General features: G+C 31.0%; 1 protein-coding gene across 1 annotated transcript; it reads left to right on the top strand.

Annotated features, from left to right (window-relative positions):
* The first annotated feature begins 8,763 nt into the window (after window positions 1-8,763).
* LOC126742394 (ADP-ribosylation factor-related protein 1) lies at window positions 8,764-17,192 on the top strand. Its single transcript, XM_050449044.1, has 5 exons — window positions 8,764-9,039; window positions 9,099-9,269; window positions 9,331-9,412; window positions 9,467-9,638; window positions 16,946-17,192. The coding sequence occupies exons 1-5, from the start codon at window positions 8,947-8,949 to the stop codon at window positions 17,034-17,036; spliced, it is 609 nt and encodes a 202-aa protein (XP_050305001.1). The 5' UTR covers window positions 8,764-8,946; the 3' UTR covers window positions 17,037-17,192.
* Window positions 17,193-17,765: the final 573 nt, after the last annotated feature.

Genomic DNA, 17,765 nt, shown 5'->3' with positions numbered 1-17,765 from the left:
AGATGGTTGAAAACCTCTATATAAGTAGCGAAGAAGAAAGCTATATATCTTCCTAATATACTAAGGCTTGTAATTAAATAAAAATTAAGCTATTTCAATACACTCTACGTTTGTATTTAAGGCTTCACCAGAAAGAATTATAAGAGGCCTTCCTTATCTATTATTTCTAAATGAAATTTCGATGTTTGTTTGGATTAGTTGTGGGGTTAGGAATGTTAATTTAGATTCCTGGCTTACACTCGAGTTAAAAGTTGCACTTGAGATGCTGCAGCTACAATTGCTAACCTATTTTGTTGACAAGTAGTAATGCTATGAGTATTAAAAAGGTTATGTTCCAAACAAGAAAAAATACAGTATCAATGAATACTACGAGTATCACCATAGATTACAACATTTGGGAAATATTGTTCTAACAGGTGTGTTGTGAAAACTCACAACACCACTTTACAAATTTCCTTTCTGTAAAGAACCTAAAATTTAAACAAACTTGCAACACCGCTTTAAACTCTAAAAATAGATTACCGAGGATCGGGGTCCGGGGACTCGGGGAGAAAGAAATTGGGTCAGTCGTGACAGTCGTAGTATGTTGTTGTTGAACGAAAGTTGCGCCGCCTGGTCTCTGCTCTGGTTCTACAACGTGACAATTTAAAAAATGGCCCTTGTAAGAAAAATTTTAATGTGAAAAGTTGCTTTAATTAATGATATAGCTCTGTCTCTCTGTACTGTTTCTTATATAAATTGGTTTTGTGCTCTGTTGATGATAAAGTACTCTGTGCCCTAAATACTTAAACGTATTAATTCGTTTAACCCAAGTTAGGGAATGGAAGCAAAATGGCAGCCTTGTAATTTGCATAATATAACTATAATAATATATTACGGGACATAATATAAATAATTTTAGTATTATGTCAATAGTGCCTTGTTGTTGAGTGAAGTTTAAGAAGCAATGTAAAGAAAAAGAAGTTGTACAGTGTATATAATGACTGAAATCAGTGTATAGATCATATATATGTATAAAATAACGGCTCAGTTAAGGCAAGGAAAACTAAAAGTAAAATTTGTTTATTAAATGCGTACATATTATGTTGTACAAGTGTTGTTTTATTTTTTAATCATATGGATTTGGTTCTTCGAGTAATTAGACACAACTCAGTCTTTTTGTGTCCCCCTTGGATGATGGGAACAGGATAAGACATCCACCCTTCATTTTTGGTCCAAACGAGCCGGATTTTGGAGAACCTCGGCTATGGGATAATTTGGACCCAGTTCTCTTATGAAAAACAACACCCCTGGATTGGAGAAGATCTTTAAGAAACCCCCGCATCCCTGAGCTCACAAAAAATCTTGTGACAAGCAGAATACCCAAGATTGGAAAGGTATTTGTTTTGGGATCAATGTTAGTGACTTTTTGTTATTTTCTCGTAAATTTATATGTATTTTTCATTATAACTTTTCTCTGTTAAATTTGTGAGTGTGATTTAGAATATTTATATAAAATTAATATAATAATTAGTTAAATAATTTTAGCAAAATAATTTTTGCTAAAACTCTAGCTCTTTTGAATGTTTGAGGCTGTAAAAGCAGGCTGTATATTTTATTGTTGCTCTTGCTCTAACATTAAATGTTTATTTTTTACATATAAAAATATTTTTCTCTGTCTCTATAGTAAGTTATATATTATAAATATTTTATTCTCTGTCCCTGTAAAAGAAAATTTTTTTTTGTCTCTGTAATAAGTTGAATGATACTTATTATTTTTCGTAGTTGAATAGAAGTCCATATTTTGTAGGAGAATGCGTATATAAAGATATATATACATTACAAAAAACATATACGTTCACTCACATTGTGAACGTATATGTTTTTTGTAATGTTCTGTATCTGATGATGGCTGTTTACACAGCCGAAATGCATAATACATTTACCTAAGTGTCCCACATGCATTTTTCTTGGAGATAAAGACTTCCCCTATTTGTTATCTTTATAATTTTTTTGCAATATGAAAAAGATTTATGAGTAGGTTTTATAGTTTTGTAACTCAGTTTATAGTTAAGCTATATTTTTTATAATTAATTTAAACAGTTGGTTGTTTAAAATTTCATCATGGATGAATTAAAACTTGCTAGGAAACATGCTAAGGCTTCCATGACACGTATAATAACTTGGCTTACAAAATCAAAGACACTGAAGAAGAATTAAACTCGTTTAAGGTGAGGGAAACACACCTAAATGAAACTTTTAAAAAATACACTGAGATTCAAGATCAAATAGAGGTCTTGGTTGAAAATAATATTGACTCTGAAGACAGAAATGAAATTGAAGATAAATATGTTCGTGATCTCACTGACGTAAAAAATGCAATTGAATTTCTCTCTCCGCTAAAGGCTGCTCCTGTTGACCCGCACTCTGTTATTTCTCTACAGCCAGTCTCACATCATATCTCTCATAATGTTAAATTGTCAGAGATTAATATTCCTTCATTTTCTGGAAATGTTTCAGAATGGGAATAATTTTATCAAATATTTTCTGCCCTGATTTTAAATGATAAGGCTTTAAGTGACATTCAGAAATTTATATACCTAAAATCATTTCTCAAAGGAGAGCTACTTAAACTTATAGAAGCTCTAGCTCTGACAAATGAGACCTTTAAAACTGCTCTAAATATTTTGGTTGAAAGATACCAAAATCAATTTGTTATAATAAATTCATTAATAAACTCTCTCGTTGATTTGCCAAGTATAAATAAATGTAACTCTCTTAGAGATTTTATAACAAGTTGCAAAAGAAGTTTAGAGTCTCTTAGAGATTTAAAATGTTCTGTGGAACATTGGGACTTATTATTATTAAATATTTTAGAGCGCAAATTACATTTTGGTACTCAAAAGGCTTCCGAATCAGAGAGAAATTTGAAAAATTTGCCTACAATCATAGAATTTTTTACATTTTTAGAAAGACGGTGCTCTCTTCTAGAAAATCTCTCTGCCTCAGAATTGCCCACCTCAAGGCAATCCAAGCCCCCAGCAAACTCTCTTGCAAAACCTCAAAATAGGTACTCTCATTTTGTAAGTAATAATCTCTCTTCAACTCCTGTAAATAAGCCTCATTTCTCACAAAATGCCTCTAGTTCAAATAAAAATTGTATATATTGCTCGGTCAATGGACATAGAATTTATTCATGTCAACAATTCAAGAACTTGGAACATGCAGATAAAACTAAGTTTATAAGCTCTAAACAAATGTGCCCAAATTGTTTAGGAACAAAACATGCAGAAAACACTTGCCCCTCTCAAGGATGCTCAATTTGCTCCAACAGACATCATACCCTATTACATGTAAATAATTTTAGAAATTCTTCAGGAAGAAATTTCTCACAAAACTCTGTAAACCCTTCAGCCCAAGATAGGCAATCTTCACAACCAAATAATAGGTTTGTGGCCCCTAATAGATCTCTGTACAGGGTGTTTCAGAACTATGGGATCAAACTTTTAGGGGTTGTTCAGTGCAACATAGGAATCCATGTCTGGAAATATGTCACTACGCCACTACGGCCCTAAGACGCGTTTAAATTTAGAAAAAATATTCATTACCTAAATAGGATCTGATGCATTTATTTTTACCTTTTGTATATGATACCATCACAACAATTGTTCAAAATGTCTTCCTCCAACCTCAATGCACCGATTTAAACGCCGCACATAATTTCGGCGGACTACCCTAAAAATTTGATCCTCGTATTGAATGATTTCAAATGCTGCTGTTATTCGTCCAGTCTAGCTCTGATTCTACTGGAGTTTCGTAGACTAAAGACTTTACATGTCCCCACAAGAAAAAATCGAGCGACGTTAAATCGGGTGACCTATGAGGCCAAGAAACTGCTCCATTTCTGGCAATCCAACGGTGCCCAAACCGCTGAGCCAAATACTCGCGTACTTGTACAGCAAAATGAGCCGGCGCTCCATCATGCTGAAACTACATTTGCTGTCTAACATTTAGTGGAACATTTTCAAGGAGTTCTGGGAGAACTTCCTCCAAGAAACGCAGATAAATAGGTCCTGTTAACCGTTCCGGTAGAAGGTATGGCCCAATTAAAATCATTTTTCCAAAGATGTGCTCAGATTCAGCAAATCTTTTGGAAGCGCTGGACCACTGACTATCTGAACAGGCTTCAAAATCATCCAAAATGTTTTATCCCTTCTTCAAATCTTAAACCAAATGATATTATCTTAGTTAAAGAAGATAATACACCCCCCTTGAAATGGCCATTAGCAAAAGTAGTTGAGGTGATGCCTGGTGCTGATGGCAAAGTAAGAGTTGTCAAGATAAGAACCCAAGATAGATTCTTCATTGGGACAATTACAAAGTTGTGTCCTCTTCCTCTCGAAGAAGATGACAGTTGTTATTGTGTAAATAATGTATATCTGTAATGTAACATATGTAAATATATCTGTTGTTTTGCTCAATTTTAAGCAAAATTTTGAAGCTAGCGCTCCAACGCGGGCAATATGTTGTGAAAACTCACAACAACACCACTTTACAAATTTCCTTTCTGTAAAGAACCTAAAATTTAAACAAACTTGCAACACCGCTTTAAACTCTAAAAATAGATTATCGAGCCGACAGCGCACCTGATACTGATCGGGGAGAAAGAAATTGGGTCAGTCGTAGTATGTAGTTGTTGTTGAACGAAAGTTGCGTCGGCCGGTCTCTGCTCTGATTTTACAACGTGCCAATTTAAAAAAAGGCTCTTGTAAGAAAAATTTCAATGTGAAAAGTTGCTTTAATTAATTATAGCTTATTAATGATAGCTCTGTCTCTCTGTACTGTCTCTTATATAAATTGGTTTTGTGCTCTGTTGATGATAAAGTTCTCTGTGCCCTAAATACTTAAACGTATTAATTCGTTTAACCCAAGTTATGGAATGGAAGCAAAATGGCAGCCTTGTAATTCGCATAATATAACTATAATAATATATTACGTGACATAATATAAATAATTTTAGTATTATGTAAATAGTGCCTTGTTGTTGAGTGAAGTTTAAGAAGCAATGTAAAGAAAAAGAAGTTGTACATTGTATATAATGAGTGAAATCAGTGTATAGATCATATATATATATGATCTATACACTGATTTCACTTTATATATATATATATAATAAAAAATAAATATATATAAAATAAGGGCTCAATTAAGGCAAGGAAAACTAAGAGTAAAATTTGTTTTTTAAATGTGTACATATTATGTTGTTGTTGTATGTACAAGTGTTGTTTTATTTTTTAATCATATGGATTTGGTCCTTCGAGTAATTAGACACAACTTAGTCTTTTTGTGTCCCCCTTGGATGATGGGAACAGGATAAGACATCCACCCTTCAAGGTGAATGGTGTTATTAAGGGTTACATCACTTTAATGTAAGACTAGATAGATGAAACATATCTAGTGTCCAGTTAGCATTAATTTTGACATTCAGAAATGTTCTTATAAACTGGTGGTGTCTTCATAATATTGAGAAAATGAGCTCAAGTTTGGCGGCAGGATCATATGAATTGCTATTGAATTAATTGGAGAATTTTCAGAACATGGAAAATTTGTCAGAATAACGATTCTTGCTCCTCCATCAACATAAAGGTTTGCTTTGAACCTATAGTTTAATAGTCCCTTGCTGAGGAACTGTACCTTTTTAAATTCTTAGACTTTTGATTTTTGTAGGAAATCAATCCTTTTCCCTAGAAAAGGATACATTTGCGATAACTGATATATCATTTTTAATATCAGATACAATGATTAATGTTTTTTTACCAAAAAACTTGTTTGTAGACGTTTGAAATCACCTTAAATCGGCTTAGATATTAATTATTTATATATAAAAAAAAGATTTATTCAAATCTATTGGGAGTTAGAGCCATTTTCATTTCTTTAACATTTGACTTTTATTTAATTTTCTCAGAAAAACCTTGTTTTTAAAGGTTCCCCCAAAGTCATTTATAATCTTGGACAAAGTAGACACTGACCGAATGGTTGAAGAAAAAGAATATTGGCTTTCCAGAAAAAGCCATGAAAGATAAAATATGGAGTATTGCACGCAGAAACTGCCCTAGTGAAAAAAAGTACTTCCTTGATGAATATGTTAAACCGTTAGGACACAAAATTTTGCGACTGCCACCATATCATTGCCAGTTTAATGCAATTGAAATGGTATGGTCGGAATGTAAACGAAAATATGATCAATATATTTCCAATTTTAAGGGGTCACCTTCAAAAGCTCTCACTACATGGGAAAGGGTAATAAACTAAATTTCTATAGATCATTGGCAAAAATATGTTTTTCATACAGAAAAGGTAATTGAAAAGGTTTGGGACGCAATACAAGCTTGTGATGCCTGTGACATTCTGCCACTTGTGATTACGACTGACAAAGACGACGATGACGAAGACAATATCTCTGATTTCAGTTCTGACTCTGACAATACTGACGAGATTGATTAAGCTTTTTTTGTTCTAGCAAATTTTATTTTATGATCGTCGTTTAAGTGTTGAATCATATCGTTGCAATTTCATTAACTTGGTAATGCAATATGGCGTGTTTTTTGAGTTTGTATGTTTTATTTTTTGGAAGGTTATTTTCATTTTAATGTGTTAACATATTCCTTCAAGCAGCATTTTTTTTCATGAACAAATAAATTAAATTATCAGTATTAAAATTTATCCCAGTGAGTTAAAATAATTGTATACCATTATTCACAATTTTTGTAAGCTCGGTTTTGTTACGTCTACTGCTCGAGCCGAATTCTACTTTTCAAATATGTTGTAGATTTGGTTTTTGGCGGTCTTTTGCTTAGAAAATATATGAGCAGCGTAATCCTGATATGATTTTATCCCATTCTTCTTTATATTTGCGATCGTTGTTGTGCTCAATTTTGTTGCATCTGCGGCTCGCTTTATCACATTCTCAATTTGAAGTGCAATTCCGTTTCGGACTTGTTGTTTATGTCCCATTATTTATGATTAATTATAATAATATTTGTTAATTGTTAAGTTTGTTAATAATACAATAAATACTACAAGATTTTTTAAAATTTTTTGGGAATGAAAGTATATACACGAATATAAAAATATAATAATATGCTGCTAAAATAAATCATTTGTTAATTTCTGAACGTATAAAAATACATAGCAGACTATTAATTTCTGAAGGCGATGGTAAAGTTTCTAACCTAATATTGAATGGCAAAAATATCTACACCATACGTTTTTTCTCACCTGGATGACGTAACTACAAATGGGTATAATTTCGACTTTACACTCGAGTTAAGAGTTGCACTTGAGATGCTGCAGCTACAATTGCTAACCTATTTTGTTGACAAGTAGTTATGCTACGAGTATTGAAATGCTTATGTTCCAAACAAGAAAAAATACAGAATGAGTATCAATGAATACTACGAGTATCACCATAGATTACAACATTTGGGAAATATTGTTCTAACAGGTGAATGGTGTTATTAAGGGTTACATCATTTTAATGTAAGACTAGATAGATGAAACGTATCGAGTTAGCATTAATTTTGATATTTAGAAATGTTCTAATAAAAACTTGTTTGTAGACGTTTGAAATCACCTTAAATCGGCTTAGATATTAATTATATATATATGAAAAAACGATTTATTCAAATCTATTGGGAGTTAGAGCCATTTTCATTTCTTTAACATTTAACTTTTACTTAATTTTCTCAGAAAAATCTTGTTTTTAAAGGTTTGTAGCCATCAAAAATTGATTAAATTATTCATTGTTCTTATTTGGACAAAAAATTATTTAAATCTCTTGGGAATTTCAAGAGATACGAACATTAAATCGATTAAGTAACGGCGGACGCAGACTATAAATAGCTTGCTGGCAAACGACATATGCTGCGTTCTGCTGAATCGTCTGGATATCGATTCGACGCCATTCCCACACGCGACAGTTTTTGTCCTCGTCTTTAGGCACTCAGCCTAAATCCACATTGGTAAAGTCCAGTGCAACGATATATTAGAATGGTCACCCGTCAAAACACCAGCATTTTACTTCTCAAACAATGTAAATAGAAGGTGGATGACATTGTTTGGCAGGTGGAATGCTGGTGTTTTCACGGGGGACCATTCTAATATATCGTTGCACTGGACTTTAATTACGTATCCGTTGGGATCACGTGATTGTTATCAGCCAATGAGAGGCTCGAAAGGTTTCAGGTACCTACGTGAAGGAAAACAAATAGAAGTTGATTAATTCGAACTTCATTCTGTTTTTTGGGTCTATTCAGTCCGTTTGGCTATTTGCTTTTTATTGTTATTTTTGAGTTTTTACCAAGATCATGCCATTCTTGTGTATGTTGTAGCTTTTATTAGTTAGACTTTCTCTTTGCTTATTTAAGCTTTGTTTTATTTGTTTATTTATTTTATAGTATCTACAAGCGATGGCAAAGGTTTAAGCCAAAAACGCAGGAAATTAGTTCACGAAATGTTGATTTCATTCGTTTATGCCAACAAATCTCTAATCCCTAGAACCCCTTTACAATCAAGGCATAAAAATAAGTTGAAGCGATGTTGTGGGGGTCATAACGGTAAACACAAGTAAAAAAAAAATATAACGTCATTTTTCGGATACGCATGTCTCTAGTAGATGGACTAAAAGTCACGGATAGACTTGACAGCCTCACGTATTCGTAATTGCGTACCAATGTGGATTCAGCCTCACTCCCCACTCCCGAAATTCCGTACACTGTCAATGTCAAATATGTCAGTGGGACTGTGGAATGTGGATGTTGTAAAGTGTAAAGTAAAGTAAAAGTAAATATTTTCAAAGCTTGCCTAACCTAATAGTCTTAGTCTTATCTTTTCTAAAAATAAGAAATAAATAGAACCCAAAACTAAATAGAATTTTTTACCATAAATGTTGACAATTTGAAAATTAAAATGTATTCCCTGATTTACGGGTTTTATAAATACATGGTTCAAAAAGATGAATATTGTGTCCTGATTTTAGGATTAGACAATGCTGGAAAAACTGTAAGATTTTTATCATCAATGATTTAACTTATAGCTTTTTTATTTTGTATGTAATTTAGACTTATTTAGAAGCTGCTAAAACCAAACTTACAAAGAATTATAAAGGTATCAATCCTTCTAAGATTACTACAACTGTTGGCCTTAATATTGGAAAAATTTATGTTAGTGGAGTTCAGTTAAATTTTTGGGATCTTGGTGGTCAAAGTGAATTACAATCTTTGTGGGACAAGGTAACACTAAAGTTTAGAATGTAATTTGTGCTTAATGAAAACAATTTTTTTCATTTATCAGTATTATGAAGAATCCCATGCCATAATTTACATAGTAGATTCCTCTGACAGAGAAAGGATAGATGACTCTAAAGAAATTTTTGGTACATGATTCATTAAAAATTTGTATTTCCATATGTAGTAATTTTTTTTTTTAGATAAAATGATAGCAAATGAAAATCTTCAAGGAGTTCCTTTACTAGTATTAGCAAATAAGCAAGACCTTCCTGAATGTATGGGAGTACGGGAAGTTAAACCTATATTTAATAAGAATGCACATTTAATAGGGAAAAGGGATTGTATGGTGATGCCTATTTCAGCCTTAACAGGGTAAGCTAATATTAGAGGATTCTTGATTAGATATAATGATTACTTAGAAGGATACTGAGTATATACTACAAATAATACAAATAATGCTGTCTACATAAGTTCTGCTCCAAATATTTTTTGTTTAATTCTTTAGTCAATTCAAAATTACTTTACACTGCTCTATTGTGGTTCCTCACTCCAGCATATTACTTGTATCTCCCTCACTCTAGCATATTACTTGTACCTCTTCAGTACAGGTTTGTATAATACCTGTCATTTAAAACTGATAGTACCTATTTTTGAACTAATTTTCTATCTGTTTATAACCTTTTCACTTAAAATCCATTGTTATCACATCAAATTGTTTATTTTTATCAACATTATAACAATATATAGGAATTGTCAATAAAAAACTATAGTTTAGGTGAAGTTACCTGGAAGCTCCAAAATTGAATATGTACAAAATACAATCAACATACTACATATACACATTAAAATAAACTATAAAATATATTAGGATATTTAGTGATCAATTCCTGTATATATTTACGGTCAATTCGAGCCTTTCCACGGCACCCCGGCCTGTTCAACAATCAATATTTGTCAGATAAAGATAGGCAAGTTCGGTGCGGATAAAGTGAAACAGACGAAGATACTATAATAATAAGCCTTTATTTCCAACAGGCAACTTGCCCAATAACAGAAAACAGTTGCAAATGAAAAATATAGTTAAAAAAAACAAACACAAACAAACCTAAAAGAATGAAAAGAAAAAAAAGTAAAGTAAAGTCACAATCTCAAAAGTTATCCAAAAAATTAGAATAAATATCTATTAATATGATATAAAAACCCAATTATAAAAGTTTAACAAGATAATCACATATTCAACAAAATTAAATTAAATTAAGTGCAATATACCTACTAACTATAACTTAAACACATGGGTCTTAATCCCAAGAGTAATGATCCACCAAGATATCGACAATCACATGAACCAGAGAGAAATTTATATTGCACATGTGATAGATCCGATTAAATATAGGGCATATTGTATATAGTGGCAATTTCAACAGGATGTTAGTATGAGGCCTTGGCAGAAAGAATGTTAGGCGATGTCTAGCATTAAGCCTAGGCACCATGAACTGTACACCAGAAAGAAGTACAGGACTATCAATGAATCCATTCAGTAACCCATGCAGGAATTTTACAGAGAAGATCATTCTTCTGAGATGTAATGGATGTAGATTGAAGCTTTCCAATAGTTGCCAATGATCAAACCCTCTTACAAATATTATTAAATTATGGTAAAATATTCGAATTATTTTTAAATTTAATCAAAACATTGATCATAATTCCGTAACCAGCAGAGCAATTTTAAAAATTTTTTGTAAACAGACTTCATATTTTATGTAGATTTGTATTTAAGAATAAAAAACACGTCATTCCATTTAAAATAAGGAAGTGACCCTCCCCCCCTCTTAGGGGGGTGAAGGGACAAATGTCAAAAATATCACAAAAAGTGCCCCCCGGTATACTTGAAATGTCAAAAAAAAATTACATATCGCATTGTAACACTTTAAAAAACTCACCCTGTAGACTTATATTAAGCCAGAGAAATGAAAATTTTATGCACGCCAATGCCTTATAAAGAAAACGCCGCATGCTAAATTTTTAGTTCTTATATACTTGTCCAAGTAACTTCACCTAAACTATAAAATGCTAATAAAAAAATTTAAAATTACAAAAATAATAAAGGAAAAAAATTGAAGGACATTTAATTTGTCACGATACCCGGATTTAATTTGTTGACGGTTTTAGCGAGTTTTTTTAAATGAGCATTTTATTATACTGAGAACGGAAGCCCTTGCGACATGGTAATCGTGTAAGTGCAAAAACGATTTTTTTTCCTAAAAAGCTAATTTTATTATTGAATGGCTGAAATCAGTTCTGAATTCTGAACTGATGTAGGTGAGCCATTATGTGGCCTCATTAGCAGTTGGGCCTGTCTGCATTACTTACCCTAATAAGTTATGTCATTGAAAAAACTTCTCAGTCTCAAATTTTTGATGATTTTTGACAGCCTTTTTTTTCTGAGCTAAAATTTTTAAAAGGCAAAGATTTTGGCTACATACAGAAATATGGGAATATTGTGAATTTGTTATTTGAATTTGTATATTGAAAAACTTTTTTTCATTCATAATACCAGGATTAAGAAAAACAAAGGAAACACAATGTCACGTTCTCATAACATATAATCACAGGCTACACATGTTTCACTCTAGCTACAGCATCATCAGGCCTCTAAAAGCCATACAGTCTTAAACAACGACGGTTGAGATAAGTCACGCTATTTTACTCCGCATATAAACATTAAAATACGTTGGAAATACCGCAAATATTACGCAGAGCTCGTTACAAAAATGAACCTAGTTAAAGTGTAAGAAGAATAATATGTTTTATTAAAATTTTATTGTTGAATCAACAATAAAACTAAAACAATGGTGGGGAATGAGATTTGTACAAATTGTGATAATGTAGTAGACAAGGAACCAGCGTATATTTGCGATCTCTGTGCAGCGGCATTACAACGGAGAGTTCTAGCGCTGCTATGCGTTAAATGTAAAGAATTTTTAGGAAGAGCGCCAGATATGATTAATTTAATGAACGCAATGAAAAATGAAGTACCAAAACTTAAGATTGAGGTAAATAAACTCAAAAAGGAAATTAAGCAAAGTAAAAGCACTTAAATAGCTACATATTGTAACATTGTTAAAAAAGACAAAAGCATAGAAAATAAACCTTCTCAACTACCAACGCTTATATTCAAATCAAAAAATGGCTTAGATTCAAAGAACACCTTGCAATTATTGCAATAAAAAATTAATCCTAATAATTTACAAATTGGCATTAAAAATATAAATAATACGAAAAATGGAAATGTTATTATTAAATGTTCCTCAAAAAAGAAAATTACACTACAAAAAGCGGTAGAGACCGCACTAGGAAATTCTATTGACGCTGACATACCAAAAAAGAAAAAGCCTCGCATAAAATTATATATGTAGGGTTGAACCGCTGCGCCGTATATGAGGATATCCCTTTTCTCAGATGTTATAAGTGCCGGGGTTTTAATCACAAAAATTACACCTGTATTAATAAAACTATTTGTGGGTGGTGCAGGTGAGCATGAAACTAAAACTTGTATGAGTGTTCATAAAAAGTGCTATAATTGTAGTTTTGCGAATCAAAAATATAATTGAAAATATAACGTCGAGTGTACAGCCGTAGATACCAATTGTCCGCCAGCCAAATATTTATTTGAAACTGTTAAGAAAAAAATAGATTACAGTGAATAATGGTTAATATTAATCATGATAATATTCTGAACAATATGGGAAAAGATGACATGGTAACAAAGATCGTGAACCGTAATGAAACGTAAATGTAAAAATTAATATTTTTAACGTAATACACATTAGAAGTGCTAAGAAAAATGTTGACATTGTAATTCTTTTATTAGAAAATTTCAATTTGCAATTTACTGATATTATAGTATTAAGCGAATGTTTTAAATATTGTATACGGACAATTTTAACATAAAGGGTTATGTAAATTTTACAATGAGGCCAAGTACAATAAAAATGACGGTATTATTTTTCTTGTAAAATCAGAATTAGAACCCACCTTTTTAACAACAATACTTCCAAATTCACAGACAACTTTAACTAGAATTTTATGCCAGGTTAGGGATATTCATTTCGGTATAACTGCAGTGTATAAGCCACCTCCAATTTCAAAGGACATTTTTATTCAGGACTTATAATAACCAGCAAATAGAAATATTTTTTGGAGATGTTAACATAGACTTATTAGATGCCTCGGACATTGATGTTATAAGTATTCTACTATCATATCTTAAATGGGCTATTTATCTTATATTAATGCAGTTACCAGACCAGATACTAACACCAATATAGATTACATATTTTTAAAATGTAGAAATAATCGTAACTTGGAACTAAAACCATTTGGACACCTGTGTCACAGATCATTTTTCGGTACTGTTAAATATTAGCTTAAAATGCAGCCACAGAAATAACGCACATATACAATGCAATACTAAAGAAAATATAAGCAAAATATCTATTAATTATCAAAAACTAAAAAAAACTATTAGCAGAGCAAGATGATTAAGAGCATTAATGACCCTGAAACAGCAATGACAATTTTCTCTGAAGTTTTCACTAAACATGTAAACTGTTCAGAAAATAATAATGTGTTCAAGAAGCACAGAAAAATTAAAAATTGGATAACAAATGGTATTACCTCTTCAATTAGACATAGGGACAAACTTAAAAGAAAACTGATCAACTACAATATAGAACTTGAAAATGAATTTAAAAGATACAGAAACCAATTAAGTAAAATAATAGAAAAACATAAAAAACTTAAAATAAAAAAAAACAAGAGAAACTTTCATAAAAACGAAATTAACAAAGCAAAAAATGATATGAAAAAAATGTATGAAATTATGAAAGACGCTACTAATGAAAAAACGTTGGATGTGTCATATTAAAGTTGATGATGACTTCGGGAAAGCTTTTGAAAATTACTATCAAATGGCTAACTTCTGTAAGCAATACTTATACAAATGTTGGTATTGAAATGGAAAAGAAAATTCCAAAACCCATCAATCCTATGTCTTCAAAAAACTTACAGTCGGTTTATGTTTTTATCTCCAATTACTAAAAATGAACTAATCAAACATTCAAAATCTCAAAAACAGAAGTTGACCAGGTATTGATGGTATATCTGCCACACTAATTAAAAAAACACATGTAGTAATTCTCGAACCCCTACTACACAGAATAAACAAAATTTATGAAACAGGGAAAATACCATCTAGTTTTAAAATATCAGTTGTACCCCTATTCACAAATCAGGACCTAAAAATGTTATAGACAATTATCGTCCAATTAGCCAAATTACATATTTTGCTAAAATTTTCGAGGAGTTTAAAAGATCGATTATTAGACTTAAATAAACATCAAATTATATCAGATAAACAATATGGATTCTTACCAGGTCGTAGTACTACAGATGCTTTACGCGAACTTACTTCTGATATTACTAGCCATTTGAACAATAACAGAAAATATCTGGGTGTTTTTATTGATCTGGCTAAGGCCTTTAATACGGTACCACATACTAAGCTCTTTCAAGTTCTAGAGCAGTATGGAATAAGGGGAAGCGCAATGACACTTATGAAAAATGATTTACAAAATAGACGACAATTTGTTAAGGTCAATAATATATTAAGCAATAGCGAAATTATAAAAATAGGAGTGCCACAAGGTACTCTACTTGGTCCATTTTTGTTTATAATTTACCTAAATTCTCTTCTTGATAATAAGCTAACAAATGGAACCATTGTTTCATATGCAGATGATACTGCCTTACTTTTTAATGGTTCGAGTTGGGATCATATGAAACAGTATGCTATAAAAGGCCTGAATAAAATAAAAAACTGGTTGGAAACTTATAAATTAAGCCTAAATGTAGCAAAAACAATTTTTTTTGCTTTTTCTCTCACTGGGGTAGACAGACCGAATTATTCATGTTTTTCAATTGAAAATAGTTATGAAATAAAGGAACTTTCACAGACTAAATTCCTTTAAATATTTATTTATCAAAATCTTAAATGGCATATACATACTGAATATCTGGCAAATAGACTTAAACAGATAATTTACAAATTTTATATTATCAGAACATTTTTAAATTCAAAAAAACTTATTATCATTTATAAATCCCTTACTGGGTCAATTTTGAGATATGGTATTTTGGTATGGAGTGGCTTATACAATAATACCTTGCATAAATTAAATATTGTACATAAGTATGTTTTAAAAACTATATACAACAAGCCAAAACTACCCCACAGAATATCTATTTACTGAACAAACCACCAACATAAGAACTTTATATAAAACATCAATTTGTTCACATATTCACAACCATGATATTGCTAAAAACCAAATAAATCACAATCATAATACAAGAGCAAGAGTCTTTAGTTTAGTAGAGCTAAAATCTTTAGTTTCTTGCGCCAAAAATGTATAATGTTGTACCACCTGAGTTAAAGGGAATAAAAAACAGACAAAAATTTAGCAAAGAATGTACAAAGTATGTGCACAACAAATATAATATTTTCTTTTCATTTTTCTAGGAATTTAAGTAGGTATTATAATATAGTCCTTTTTCATAGATTTAAGATTAAGTGTTTATAGATTAGGTATTGTAGTATTTAAGGTTATTAATTTCTTTCTTTAAAATAACAATCATAAGCGATAACTAACGCACACAGGTGTATATTTCACTCCTAGGCGTTACAACAACTTGAATTTATAATAGTGATCAGGCAAAAATTCGCAGTTTCTAGTAAATTAGTTATAAAATCAATAAATGTGGTAGGGTGTCAGGGTCAACTGATCCCTCCAAATAAATAAATAAATAAATACACAAACTTCACACTATATAAATAAGTAACTACTTTTAATAAGTAAACTACTTTTTTAATGTCTAATTTGAATTCTGTTAAGCCTATAATCTCATTATTTTAATTAATAGAACCCGAAAAATATGTTGTTATTCTTTTTTATTTTTGTAGATCCAAGCCAATGTTGTTAGTGAACAACTAGGTTTTAGGATTTTACATAAATGTTTTTGGTTTAGAAAGCACATTGGAGTACATAAATTATAATTTTTGACTATTTTAATCTGTTTTTGTCAGTCAATTTTATAAAAGAAAAACATGAATATAGAGTTTATTAATTATGAAGAATTGCAATATAACATAAAAGTTATTAAAACATTTTATACTTAAAGTGAAGATCTTCTCGCAAAATCACGTTGCACAGTGCATCTAGTTGATTTTCTAGATTTTCTGTTATTAGGAAGTTATACTTCTTCAAGCAGATTTACATTAAGCTCAATGTGTTCTTCAGTGAAATTATGCCCAATAGTAGCATTTTCCAGAATACCGGTTCAAATGTTCTCAGGATATTATGTTTAATCTAATAAAAACGAGATTTTCATCGTTCCAGTGACGATATCTTTGTTTATTAACGTATAATATGATTGAAAACAGGCGCAAAGCCCTCTAACATATAAAAGTTTACGTATTAATGCATTTTAAAAAACTGTCAAGTTCCAGTTTCATTTCAATTTTGAGTTCAATATTAAGGGTGATTAAATTGACACCCGGTATAAATAAATAGAGTTAAAATATGCATAATATACAATAATAATATAGTTGCTTTTTTTAGGGAGGGTGTAGATGAAGGCATAAGGTGGCTAGTGGACTGTATCAAAAGGAATTCATTTACCAGACCTCCAAGAAATAGTGATGAAACTTGATGACATTCTATGTAATTTGTAAATAAGAACTGCAATAACAAGAAATGTGTTTTAGTGAAGTGGCAGGTTTAACAAAGTGTCAATAAAGTTGCACAGTGCAATCATTATTTTATAAAATGTAAATTTCACTTCAAATTTAACTCTATTTTCTTTTTATTTTTTTATCATGTTTTGTCCTCACTATTACAAGTAAATTTAATATTTAGCATAGGGTATGTTAAATATTAAATTTAATTAGAACGTTAAGTTCATACTTTTATGGGTTACATAATGGGACACACAGGGTGTCCCATTAGTGCGATAACGGACAATAGCTCCTTATACAGTGATACAAAAAAAAAATTTATACTAAGTTACTTTACTGTCTAAGGTGCATAACATAAAAATATTTTTGGATATACAGGGTGATTCATAAATGTGATATGATACACAACTTTTTTAATTTAAATGGAACACCCTATATTTTATTGCATTTTTGGATTGCTTTAAAAATTCAAACTTTATGGTCCTATGAGAATTTGATAATATTCTACAGGGTGTTCGCAATACTTTATCCAAAACCAAAAAATGTAAACAACCATATCTTATTTTTTTTAAATGGAATGACCCATATTTTTTTATCTTAAAATGTTCACAATGTGATAAGCTTTCTTTTTTGTTAAGCATGTCCTATACCTATCTGTAATAGTTATCGAGTTTTTTACACTTTTTCCTAATTTCGCCCTTAAA

This window comes from Anthonomus grandis, chromosome 11 (genome assembly GCF_022605725.1).
Source record: "Anthonomus grandis grandis chromosome 11, icAntGran1.3, whole genome shotgun sequence".
Lineage (NCBI taxonomy): Eukaryota > Metazoa > Arthropoda > Insecta > Coleoptera > Curculionidae > Anthonomus > Anthonomus grandis.
Note: the sequence above shows the minus strand (reverse complement) of the source record. Positions and strands in the feature narration are given on the sequence as shown.